This window comes from Lathamus discolor, chromosome 7 (assembly GCF_037157495.1).
Source record: "Lathamus discolor isolate bLatDis1 chromosome 7, bLatDis1.hap1, whole genome shotgun sequence".
In the NCBI taxonomy this organism is placed as follows: domain Eukaryota; kingdom Metazoa; phylum Chordata; class Aves; order Psittaciformes; family Psittacidae; genus Lathamus; species Lathamus discolor.
The window spans coordinates 2613571-2626629 of NC_088890.1; the positions used below are offsets into that span (position 1 = coordinate 2613571).

Consider the following 13059-nt stretch of genomic DNA (forward strand, 5'->3'; position numbering starts at 1 on the left):
CCATTAGTGTCCTACCTGACAAAAGGATCACAGTGTAAACCCAGCTTGTATCAGCCCCCAGAGAAGCTAGGAGGGTGAGCAACTGCCAAAGCCTCGACTGTGGAAAAAGCATAATTTAGCAGTTTTACCTCGTTATACACCGCAGAATCAACCAGGAGACAAAACTCTGCGGGAAGCCAGGCCTCATTAGTCCCACTGTTGACTAAACTACTTGCTTTACTGTCGCTCCTGTCTTGCTTTCGGTGATTTTTGTCACGGAGCCTCATTAAAGTCATGCTGGTGCCTTACGCTGGATTGCCACCAGCTTTGCCCCAAAGAACAGCTTCCACACTTAGAAACTGACAAAAGTATTTGCTTCTCTGTTCCCTCTGACTGATGGGACCCGAGGAGGTGATGGTGGAACTTTTATAGTAAAGGTGTGCATAATAAATCTGATTTCTGCAGTACCTTTGGCAAGCCTGGTGTCTGCTCGGTAAAGGTTATGGTAGCACTGAGAGATGTTTCCAAGCTCCCTGTGGTACACTGTTTCAAGGCATTGTGAAGGCTGAAAACAGGCCTGTAAAAATCAGTTATCTAAGACGTGGTGTTTTCTGGAAATCCAGCAAAACGGCCTCATGTCTAAGACAAGACAAGTAGGAACTCACTGCAGGGTCTGAGCTCGTGCGAGTAGGGAGCCAAAGCCCGACAAAGCCATTGGGAAGTCTCCGGTTGACTCCATTAACTTTGGGGTCAAACAAAAGCAAACTGCAAACTCTAATGGAAGACTTGAATTATTTGAGCAGCCTCGTTTACTTTAGCGGGTGGTTGTTTATAGCACTTCCCTGCTTCCCAGCGTGTTAATGGCTCTTTGGAGAGCAGGGAGAAAAAGAAGATGACATAGTTTTAAATCCTGTAGTATCGTATTGGGCAAATAAACATGAAATCAGGAGTAATAAGTTGTGCTGTGCTTTGGATAATGTGCTTAACAATTCCTCCAGTGTTCCAAGAGGATCTTTACCTGCAGCCCAAAGGCCGCTTCCTGAGCATGGTTTACTCAGTTCTTGTAAACACGTCAAGGCATATATTGTTTCTGTGAGAAAACTTTGATTTGAAAACAATAGAAAGCACAGAAATTCCCTTTTTGTCCTTCTGGTTTTGCTGAAAGTGGGCTAATGTGTAATCTGTGTTCTCTGTCAGTGGCAAATATACAGAAAATTGAAGGAGAGAATGTATGAAAAGATTTCCTTTCTTTTCATGAAGCCAGTCCAGCTCTGTGAGTTATTCTGGCAATGCAGGCTTTGCGTTGTCCTCGTTATTCCCAGAGGACACACTTAAGAAGAAAAATGGAGCATCCCAGGAGCTCTGCTGTAGTTAAACAAATTCTGGGAAAGGAAAATACATTTTAACTCATGGCAGGCAACTATAATTACCTGGGGGAATCATCTGACTCCATGAAGAATGCCCTTTCTTGGACAGTAGTGATTGCTGAGTGTAACACAGCAGTTAGGTAAGAAATGAGGGGAAGCACTGATGAGCAGAGAAAACAGAGGTTGGAAGGTGTGGGGCTCTAAAGATAGAACTATCCAAATGCAGGTTCAATTAACCCTCGTGCTGGAGATGAAAGCAAAGGGGTCTTTCATCAAATGAATGAGAAGATAACAAAAAGAGAAGAAGGAGGCTGTTATTCAAAAGAGAGTGGGAATGGAGGTTAAGGATAATGAAGACATATTCTCCAACTGGATGAATAGAGCCTTAGTTTCCAATAATGATGTTGCTGAATAGGCAGCAAAGGCAAGAATGAAGTTATGGGACTGGAAATTACCAGTGTTGAGGCTAGTGCCAACCTGGAGGGCTTCATGTGTTCAAGGGGATGGGAAGGGAGACACAGGAGCACAGACCAAGTTATATCTTCATCTCTGAATGAAGTGCCCTGTGAGGCTGCCTGTAGGAGCAGTAGTGAGGAGGCTGCACAGCGAGGTCAGAGGTAGCAGCAGAGCTTGCAAAACACTCCCAGTTTCTAAGTTCAACTAAAGAATGAGGTAATGGTCCACGCACCCCCAGTGAGGAAAGCTCTGCAGCTTCCCTGGCAGAGGTGCACTTGTCATGTGAGGAGGACAAAGAGGGCAAAGGCAGAATTTCTGATTAGAAGTCACGAGTTGGATGAAATCCTGCGTGTTCTCTGTGCGAGTGATGTGACCGCTGCCTGGGGGCTCTGGAGGGTTTAATGAACCTGCATTGCCTCCAGGCCTAAAGCAATAGGGAGGTAAAGACCATTAAACTAGAAGCAGACACAGACTCGGGTCGGGTCCTTTTTAGTTATGAATTCCCATCACTAAATCTCTTTTGGTTCTGGAGGGGTAGTGTTAACTACATCATACTAAACATCCCTTTTATGGTTTTTATTTCCAGGTAGTGTACATCACTGCCACGTTCCCATTCATCATGCTCCTTGTTCTACTCATCCGTGGTGTGACCTTGCCTGGAGCTGCAGAAGGCATCAAGTTTTATCTTTACCCTGATATCTCACGGTTAGCTGACCCACAGGTACAGAACTGGGACTGGGGAGCGGGACAATTTCCTGTGCAAAGGGGGATGGTGGGGGGTGATGGTGGTGATGTGATGGCAATAGATCTTTTTGCCACGGTCTTTAGAGGTCCAAATGTAGCATGAACATTAATGCTGGGTTATATTTTCCAGAGATCTGCTTGAGAAGGTCACTGTTATATGTGTTAATGCATCTTTCCATGTGTACGTATGTGTGTGTATGCGTGTGTATTCTTTTTTGTGCCGAAGGACTCTGAGGCTGTAGACTCTGTCCCGTTATACAATCTCAGCTTTCTTGTTGGTAAGGTAAGGGAGATGCATTTTTTTAATGAGGATAGTCTTTAGTTGCAAAGGAGACACACGTGAGCTTCACAGATGGAACAACAAGCGACAACTGTGAGTACCAGTGGCACTTACCTCCCACTGCTCAATAGGAGGAGTTTGGGAAAGAAGCGAATGAAATAATAACAGAATGAAAACCCATCCAAAGGGGGAGAAAAATGCTTTTTGAAGGCACGAGAGCTGCCCTTTGCTTAGTCCTGCCTAGTGGGAGCTGGGCTTACTCTTTCTGTATAGGCTGTGATGAGATCAATTCCTGTCTGTGCTCACAGGGTGCAAGTATGACTTGAGCAGACCAGCATCGTTTCAACCAGTAGTCATCGTGTGAGAAATGCAAAACCAAATATGCAGTACCCCCCTAAAACAAAGAAAACAGGGGATCTTTAAAGATAACTGTTGATTGCAGTGAGAGGGAATAGAGTCTGTCTTTGCTGTTTCTTTCTAATGGGTATTTGGTTAAAATAAAACTCCAGTGACAATTAAATAACTGAGCTAGGAAAAGTGTAATTGAAAGAAACATTGTGGAAATGTGGTTCATTCTCTAGTCTTGCTCTCTTTACCCCAAACACCCTCTTCACAGGAGACATTATATTTGATGAATGAAGCTTCTTTTATGGGACTGTTATTTTTATGATCTACTACTAGACCTAAGCCCAGAGCACCAGTCAATATTGCATAAGGGATTCATGGGAGCTGTTCAGGCCCCCTCCTGTGGTCTAGCAAAAGCATCATCTCCAGTAAGCAAGGTGCTGGAAAGCAATGGTGGGAGGGAGGAGGTGATACTCTACAGCTTAATTCTCACTTCCTTGGACTCCTGGTGGTTCCTACTGGTATCTGCAGACTTGCATTAGCAGGAAGAAGAGAACAGATGGGATTCGCTGCATGTATTCTGATAGCTTGCTATGTATTTACTGAGAAGTTGATAGTATCCTGTTATTTCACTCTGTAGATGTTTTCTTAATGTAATCAGGAGAAAGAGTCATGAGGCCAAGATGAGATACGTATCTTATAAAATGCATTGTATTTTGCTTGTTTTCCCCCCTCCCCTATGGCTTTTTATCTTGCTTTTGAACAGGTACAAAAACAACCAGAAAGCTAGGAAAATAAACCAACCCAATACACAAACCCATTTCTCAAGCTTTTCACATCTCCAGCTTAGTGACTCTGTCAGCTGGTTCTAACTGAAATGACTTACCATAGAAATAAATGAGCAATGTTAGAAATACTTTTGCATTTCCTATTGCACTGAAACACTTTTATTGTTGCGCCAACAGGAAGGATCAGCTGAATGACTTAAGAAACTCAAAATACTGAGCATCTCTGGGGATGGGATAGAGGAACTGTTGTAGAGACGATGTTCTTGTGGGCTCTGGTGCTAACGATCTTCTTTTCCCTGTAAAAGCCAAACTTGCAAATATGATGTTCTCTTTCCCTCTCTTCCTGATCCTTTAGCTATCACCCTCAATGGAAGCAATCATAGTGTTGATCTTTGCATAGTTTGATCTGTTTGTGTTGAGTGCTGCAATGCAACAACGCCGGTAATAACAATCTTTCCATCTTTCCCTTTAGGTCTGGATAGATGCAGGGACACAAATCTTCTTCTCATATGCAATCTGCTTAGGAGCAATGACTTCCCTGGGGAGCTACAACAAATACAAATACAACTGCTATAGGCAAGTTTCCATCCAAGGGGGTTTAGTGTTTTAGCTAAATGATGTAAATAAAGTAGGGACAATGGGTTAATTTTTTTTTAATTAACTTGCTCCATGACATATGTGTGACTTAGGGACTGTTTGCTGCTGGGATGCCTGAACAGTGGTACCAGTTTTGTGTCTGGCTTCGCAATTTTTTCCGTCCTGGGCTTCATGGCACAAGAGCAAGGGGTGAACATTGCTGATGTGGCAGAGTCAGGTACGATGGTGTTGGTGGCAGTGGTGGTGGGCACTGCCGCCTAGCGTGTGAGCAAAGTTCTGCAGACTCAATCAGCTAACATCTAAGCAATAAAAAACCACAACAGAAAAAGATTTCCCATAATCTCCAGAAATAGAATAAGCACACGGTTGATTTGGGCTTGGCTCTAGAGCAGTGAGGGTTAGCCGGGGTTGAATGCTTTACTCTGTCTTGATTTCCAGGGCAGCGACACATTTCCTAGAGTGTGCTCATCCGTCTGAGTTGAGGTTAGAGTTAAGATAACGACACCATTCTCTAGGGTGCAGAATGTCATTGATTCGACAATTTAGTCCATCCTTCTTCTCAGACTACCTTTCTTTTCATTCAAATGCAAGTAGCAGGTATTGACGTGTTTTTCACAGCTTAGTTTTGCTTGCTCACAGCACTGTGCTGCAGTGGGAATACTACCTTGGCCTTCCGAAGGGACATACATATATATATATATATTCTCAAGTTTTACTGGGAAGCAGAACTCCATCTCCTGGGTTCTGTAGACCCATTTAATACACAGGAACTCTAGTTGTTGCAATCCTGCCTTTGTCCTCTGTAGCTTCAGGGTGCGATTGACAGAGAAGGCCATTTTGAAATTGGATGTACCCATAGGTTCCTCCCTTATCTAGAAGTGTTCATGCCATTAAAGTTCAGCTACGTACAGGCAGCTGAAGAAGGCTAAATCCTCTCAGACCAAACAGATGACACTTTTCCCTCTGTGCATGTCTTGTCCATGAGGGCAGGTGTAATCATGTGTTTTCATGTAGAACAGACAGATTAGATGGGAATTACCATTCAAAACTAATGAGTCAGGGCTCGAGAGCCAGGAGGCTTAAAGCTAATCAGGTTTAACAATATCACCTGAGTCCCCTTTTGGCATTTCTTTCTGATTGTTTGAGAGCAATTTTCATTCACCTGCACAGTATTCAAAAGCTTTCCTCTGCAAACATGTAATTTAAAAGAAGTCAATCTGTCTTCTAATCTTATGGCTCTGGGAGTTAAGGCTCTAAGGAAAACATCTCACTTTACAAGGGCTAATGATAAACTGATGACATTGGTGGCACCGCTGGAGTCTTGGGTGGCTGCAATTGGCATCCCTCTCACAAGTGCAATTAGTTAATGGCCTTGGCCATAATGCTTGTTTTGATCAGAGGTTGATTGCTGTGTTTGAAAGCAGGAAGCAAAGGCATAATCCTATTGAATGAATCATAAATAGCCCCCTTTGTTTTTTTAATAGGTAGGTGGATCAATTCCAAGAGCTGCATTTTTAAGTATCCCTACATTAGGTGTTCATCTGCTCAATATTTATTCTCATTTTTATTATTAAAGCTCTGCTAAACAGGCAGCTATATTCCTGTTGCTTGCCATTTTTAGAATTAAACAGTTCTGTAGTACCACTGGATTGTTAAGCAGTGCTTAAATACAAATTAACAGACTTAGTGTTCACATAGCACTTTTTAAACAGCTCAAAAAGCATTTCCTTAAATCAGGGATTTTACAGTTTATTACAGGGACGAGGGCACTGATTAGCTTCCAAACATGGCTTTTGATATCTCTTATGTTTTGTCGTTGATTCCTTCAGGTTTTCTGCCTCATTTAAGTTCAGCCCTAGTCACTAAAGGCCAGAGACTGCAACCGTCTCCCTGTTCAGTGGGTTGCCCATCTTCACAGGCTGGTCTTTGGCTGAATCCCTAAGGATGCTTTTTACAGGACAGTAAACATTGCCAAAACTATCCAGATCTAAACCACTCCCCATGGGTTTCCTCGCTGCCTTTCTCAGCAGAGGTCAAGCACAGAGCCGTTGGAGACCTCTTGGTCCCCCTGGGATGAGCATCCCAGGACCCGCGCAGGGCCGTGGTGGAAGCTCTCACTCCCACTGCTGACTTCTCAGCACAGAGACATTCAGCAGGTGCTTGAGCCTCTTCTTTTGGCCTTGCCTTGCTTGTTCCTTCCTGCGCAGGGTCAGAATCACTGCCTTGGATCAGGAACGAGGTGAGCAGAGGCACCGCCACTTGGCTGTAGCACTTGCAGAGAGGGCATTGTCTAGGGAGCCGAGACCTCCTGCTCCCTCATCTCTGCCCAGCGAGTCAAATCCCTCCTGCCCTACGTGTGACACTCTTTGTTTCGTGTTTACCCTCTTGCAAGCCAGGGCAACTTCCACAAATTTGCTGACAGCAGAATCCCATGGCCACATTTTTTACCTGGGCCAAATTCAGCCTCAGTGCCATGTGCCCTGGACACAGTTGTCCTGCTTAAAGCCCTAGCAGCTGCTGGCCTTCCCTGGCTGTGATAGGTTTCATTTTGTTAAATTCGACCCCTCTGACTTCCCAATGAAAGGAGATCTTTTTAATGATTTTTTAATAATTTTTAATGATTTTTTAATAATTTTAAAAGTTATTAGTAGGTTTTTTTTCAGAAATACTTTAAAAGGCAGAGGGGAAAGCAGTGGAGGCTCAATAAAGCCATAGCAAGTCCTGTCTAATCTGTGCTGCGTCTCTTTGGCTGGCAGAAATCCTTTCCCACTCACGCAATTTGTAGCAGTATTAAAACAGCACAAGATTTGCCTTTTTCCTTTGTAAATTTTAAATCCCATTTGCAAACAAGCTCAGATGAAGCAGCTCTGTTGGGTTTCCTAAAGCCTGCCTGGTCCTGCCTCCGCAGTGCTTGCCAGCCGTGCCACAGGAGCGGCTGGGCTGGGATATGGCAAATCCAATTAGCTCTTAAGAGCAGCCACAAGTGCTTCACTTCTGCAAAACACCCTTGAGAGCAGCAGAGCTTCAAATTAAATGTGATTTTTGAGATTATTTATGTTCAGTCAAGGGGATGCCAGGAACATTTTCTTCCATGTGGACTTCTTATATTTCAGCACTTAGTTTCCAAGGAAAATCAAAGCCAGCACAGGGCTTAGGCCACTTGGTGTTAGACAGTGTCACAGTGCAAGGGCAGTTTCAGTAGCCAGAGCACGCAGAATTGCAGCAAGGTTTGAGGAGGGCAGTTTTGCATTGGTCTCATCAGTCGCACAGATCAGCTGCAAATGCCATCTGGTAGCAGTTCTCCATTGAATTAGGGGGAAAAAAAAAGGCAAAGCCCCCCCAAATTTGAAACATTCACCAAATTTTTGGTATCTTCTGTCATATAAAATCTTAGTCGTGTTTCATTTGAAATAAAATTAGTTGCTCGATTGTTGGCTAATTTGTATTTATTTCTGTTCAGATCTTTTCAGCAACTTAAAGTTTTCTTTAGCTTGGAAAAAAAGTCATCTTTTTTTTTGCCACTTGCTTCTTTTTCCATCTTTCTTGTTGGAAAGGAAAAGTGGGAGGTAGGAAGAGCAGCATTAGAGATTTTTGTATCCAGAGCAGAGATAAGATTTCCATCCCCGCACTATAGCAGTTCTGAAAGAATTCCTTTTCCCATTGAAAATTACTTGAACCCACGTAAAAACCTGGGAAAATGCCAGTTTTCAAGGCTCCTTAACAAGCAGATGAGCCTGCATTCCTGGATTTAATCTGAATTTAAATCTGCCCTTAGTTTTTTGTTGGCTTCACCAAATTTCCATGGCCATTCTGAGCACTTGCAGTAAATGCGGGATTGGCAGTGTTCCGGTCTCCCACTTGGAAAGGGCTCTTGCTCTCTTGACAAAAGCTCTCCTCACTGGTAGGTGACTTCAGGTGAGAGCACCTTTGGAGGTCAGCACATGAGAGCACTGCACGGACACTGGGGCTGTGGGTATGAGTCAGATGCCATCTGGTCCAAGGCACAGATGAGACCCAAGCTAGTGATGAGCTCTCACACACAAGGCTTTGGTTTCCAGAGCACTTTATCCCAGCCCCACTGGTGCTCCCCGACTGTTGCGATCCATGCTGCAGCTGGGGCTGATGTTGGTCATGCTCAGTGTCACCATGGCTGGCCAGCTAGGGGCAGATGATGGGGAAGTGATTTTACACAGAGTCATTTTACACACCAGCAATTCCTAACAGCAGGAAGCATTTTTTTTCAGGGACCACAGCCAGTATAACTAGGAGTAGCCTGGTCACTACAGTGCAGCAGTAGGGGTTTGCAGAACTGAAGGAGCAGACTCCTGGAGTGCAAACCCCTCTCTAGAACAGCTGTGCTGGGTTTGGAGGTTGCATACAGAGGGAGGCAGTGGTTGCATTAGTGAAGATCCCAGGGAGTGTTTGGAGCAGAGTCCCCTTCCTTGCATGCAAAAGAGTTTCATCATCATCATCTTCATCGTGACCATGTGGGCTAGCAGTGGGATTCTGCCATTCCCCTGGGTCACCCCTTTTCCCCCCGGCCCCCAGTGCTGTCCTGTGTCTGGGACAGATGTAGGACCACCTCCATTATTGGCATGTCTGAGGCAGATGTTAAAACTGGTGATCTGTTAGCACCGGCCTTGGGGGTTTGCCTGTGGTTTCTGCTGTAGTCATGCGTGCTTCGATTTCAGATAAAAGAGCCAAACTGTTTCACTTCTGGTATTTCCAGCCGCGTTTGGATTTATCTGAACGGAACCAGGCATTCCTGCATTTGAGTGTAGCTACCTTTGCCCAAGAGCTGGTACTTACTATTTCTCTTCCCTTCCCTTCCCCCTTTCCTATTTTCTCTTTCTCTAGGTCCAGGCCTGGCCTTCATTGCCTACCCAAAAGCTGTGTCCATGATGCCGCTGCCCACCTTTTGGGCAATCCTTTTTTTTATTATGCTTCTGTTGCTTGGACTGGATAGCCAGGTTAGTACCATGGGTAAGAGATGCTGGCTTATTGTATCAGCACTGCTGACTGAGAAGAGCTGGGTTTACAGGCACGAGTTAAGAAGGGAATACTCTGATGCTGCTTAAGGGGAACTCATCTGGATTGGTTTTAGTGCAGATGAATCATAGAACCCGAGACTGGTTTGTGTTGAAGGGACCCTAAAGCTCCTCCAGCTCCAACCGCTGCCACGGGCAGGGACCCCTTCCACTGGAGCAGCTTGCTCCAAGCCCCTGTGTCCAACCTGGCCTTGAGCACTGCCAGGGATGGGGCAGCCACAGCTTCTCTGGGCACCCTGTGCCAGCGCCTCAGCACCCTCACAGGGAAGAGCTTCTGCCTAAGAGCTCAGCTCAGTCTCTGCTCAGCTATATATAAAGTGGATCCATGAGCAGTCAGAGCACAAAGCCACAGCCTTTTTTGGTGGCATTGGCTCGGAGGTGCTGAGCAATGTGGGATCCTGCTGACTTCCACATCAACAGCAGGCATTCCGTACCTCCCAACAGGCCAGAAAGCGTCTCAGGTTCCAGCTGTACTAATTATATAGCACACGTTGCTCTTAATTAGTGAGTGTGAAGAAAGCAAAAAGTTCAGTTCAAGAAGTGAGGTTATTCTTCCCGGTAGTTGCTTATAGGAATGTTGGACTAAATCCTGCCAAAGAACCTGTAAATCATTTCTAGATAGTCCACTTACAAGGAAATGTGGGTGAGCAGCGATTATGCAGTAACTATGGATTCAAAATTGCCCAAGTTTTCAGGGCAACAGGCAGCTTCCTGCACTCACATGGAGAGTCACTAAGATGAAATGTTCATTTAACCTATATGCTGTCTTGGATGAGGTGAGATCTGTAACTGAACTTTTACCCAGTTGCTGTGTACTTCATCTCTTCCATTTTTTGTATTCCATTTGCCCTAAATTGCTCTTTAGGGCTTAATATTGGAACTCCAGCAAGCAGCTTCCAATCACTCCACAGTAACTGTAGAAGCGCCCGATGCCGTGGTTCACCCACCCTGTGCTCATGTAAATGGAAAGCTGTCTGCTAATTTTAAAGAGCTCCTCACTGCGTGGAATGATTAAAACTAATTGGAGCGCTTAATTTCCCTCCTCCACCCTGCTGGGGTTTTTGGAGTGCAGTCAAGCAGGTTTCTGAAATGCCGGAGCAGTTGAAGATCAAATCAGCTCAAAGGAAAGGGTTGCATTGAAAAAGAAAACCAGGTTTATAGCAGTCAAAGGAAGGAGACAGGAGGCAACAGAACGTGGTGGGGGTTTTGCAGGACAGTCTGTCAAAGTGGTCAAAGAGGGTAGAGCTACTACAGGGCACTGTAAGAGCAATATAGATACTTGGTAGGAAAAGAGCTTTTCTTGAAGTCATGCTATTTGATAGACTCCCCATGATAACCCCTTAGTTATAAGATGTATCCACTGAAAGGGAAGATCATTCCTACAGAGGTAGCCTTGGTTCTCCATGGTATCCTCATGTCTTCGGTGAACTTGGTGCTTTTTGAAAGCACAGATCAGCTGAATGATCCTTTCTTTGGATTTGAGGCGGGGGGGAGTTCATTCGTCCCTCTTCTCCATGGGTGAAATGCATCTGGTTTTCAATTAACTTGAAACTCTCATTCAAATCCAGTTTGGGTTATTTGGTTAACTGAGGTTACACATCTTATACGTAGCTTTCCAATGGCAAGTGCAAATGCACTTTATATCGAAGGTAGGTTTTTAGCTCATATATTCAGAGGCTTCATTTTTGGTTTACATGTGCAAATAGGTCACTAGATTTATGTGTGAGGAGGGTACGAACAGCTCCATTATTGCTGCAGACGTTCCCCAGAGCCTCAGTCAGAGCTACTCTGCTCACAGGTTCGGAAAAGACAAGTTCAGTCAAGAAGAGCTGCTGTTTCACATCAAAGTTTGCTTTCCCTTAGCTGCATTTTCACTCGCAAACCCAAGAGTAGAATTACATCCAATTGTGGCATTAACCTAAGTAGTACCTGTGAGGTTTTCTGGCACAGCAAAAAAAGAGAGCTGGGAGGTACTCTGCTAGCTTAGGCTTTTGGGAGTCTTTTCTCTCTGCCTCTTCGCTAGCATACATCTCGTGTTTATCTGGAACGGCTACAACATAAATGCCTTCCTATCATCAAATTAACTTCCTTTCTCCTTGCAGCTTGCATGTACAGAGCCCCTTTGGTAGTTCAGAAGGCTGCTAGGAACAGACGAGCAGTTCTGAAAGCTTGTTCCAACCTGAAAACTACCCCCACGCTTCAGCCTCTGAGTTACAAAGGAATGGCTTCTGCTTTCTTTATCCAGAGCAGCTTTTTGCCCACCAAGTGCAGTTAGGGCGTTGTTGTGGAGTCCTTGTTCAAGTGTAAGCCCAGATAAACTGCATGGTGGGTAATTTTCAAGTCGTGTTTCTTTGTTGTTGTTTTCCCCCTTTAGTTTGTTGAAGTTGAAGGACAGATCACGTCATTAGTTGATCTGCACCCATCCTTCCTAAGGAAGGGTTACCGACGGGAAATCTTCATCGCTATAGTATGTTTCCTTAGCTATCTTCTGGGACTAACTATGGTGACTGAGGTAAGTAGCACTCCCTTCTTCTGTAGCCAGTTTTCTGACCACTTTTAGCTATAAATGAGACTGCACAGAATTAGCCCCTCAGAGGTGCTCTGTAGATGTACAGAGCACTTTCATCCCTAGATCTGAAAGCCTTTTGAAAGGGAGCTATAGATCCTCCCTTTTCAGTCAGAGAGACACGAAATCTCATTCAGTTCAATCTGATCTCAGGTCCTAATCAACACAAGTATGAGTGTTAACATCTGGCTCTAAATGATGAAACACACTGGGAACCTTCAGCAGAGCAGAGTAAGAATCCATCCAGTGCATGCAGGGAAAGAGATTTTTATCTTAGGTACACAGCTTTGAATCAATTAAATACCACTGGATTTATTCTAGTATAAACAAGATGGGAGCATGTTCCAATGGCTGCACTCTTGTGATGTTTATCTCCAAAATAAAACCCAACCCAGCTTGGAAAAGCAACTGGAGGAGCACAGCTGTGGGAGTTAAACCAGGACCTGTTGAGGTGCCCAACAAACAGGGTTTTTCCAAGTAAAAGTGCATATATATATATGAACGATTCCCATGAAGGAAGTCCTTCATTCAGTGAATAAATGCAGACCCTCCTGATGAATTGACTTCCAGTTTTAGTATTTTGGAGGCGTTAACGGTAGGAGGTGACCTATTAATTCCTGACATCATTTGTTTCTATAAATGCCCATCCAGAAATACTTTTAAGAAGGAAAGATTTAAGTGTCTCAGTAGATTAGTACTAAGTGGCTTAGTTCTGTTTAATCGTCATCTTGTTTGGAATACTTCCTGTAGTAAACATGCATATTCCCTGGGGAAGGTAATCCCAAATATTTACCTTACCTACTTGCTTGATATTTCTTCTTGTTAGACAGCAATCATTCAGATACGTTGGCTGATGTTCCTGGGAGCTGGGCCTGGAGTATTCATTTTT

At 44.3% G+C, this 13059-nt stretch overlaps 1 protein-coding gene across 12 annotated transcripts in view; it reads left to right on the plus strand.

Annotated features, from left to right (window-relative positions):
• SLC6A6 (solute carrier family 6 member 6) overlaps positions 1-13059 on the plus strand; it is a 163686-nt gene that overhangs the window by 140042 nt on the left and 10585 nt on the right. For all 12 annotated transcript variants that reach the window (XM_065687497.1, XM_065687498.1, XM_065687496.1 and 9 more), the window contains 5 exons: positions 2389-2523; positions 4432-4535; positions 4649-4773; positions 9414-9526; positions 11979-12116. In XM_065687497.1, the coding sequence (XP_065543569.1) occupies positions 2389-2523; positions 4432-4535; positions 4649-4773; positions 9414-9526; positions 11979-12116 (615 nt within the window). The remainder of the gene's footprint in view (positions 1-2388; positions 2524-4431; positions 4536-4648; positions 4774-9413; positions 9527-11978; positions 12117-13059) is intronic.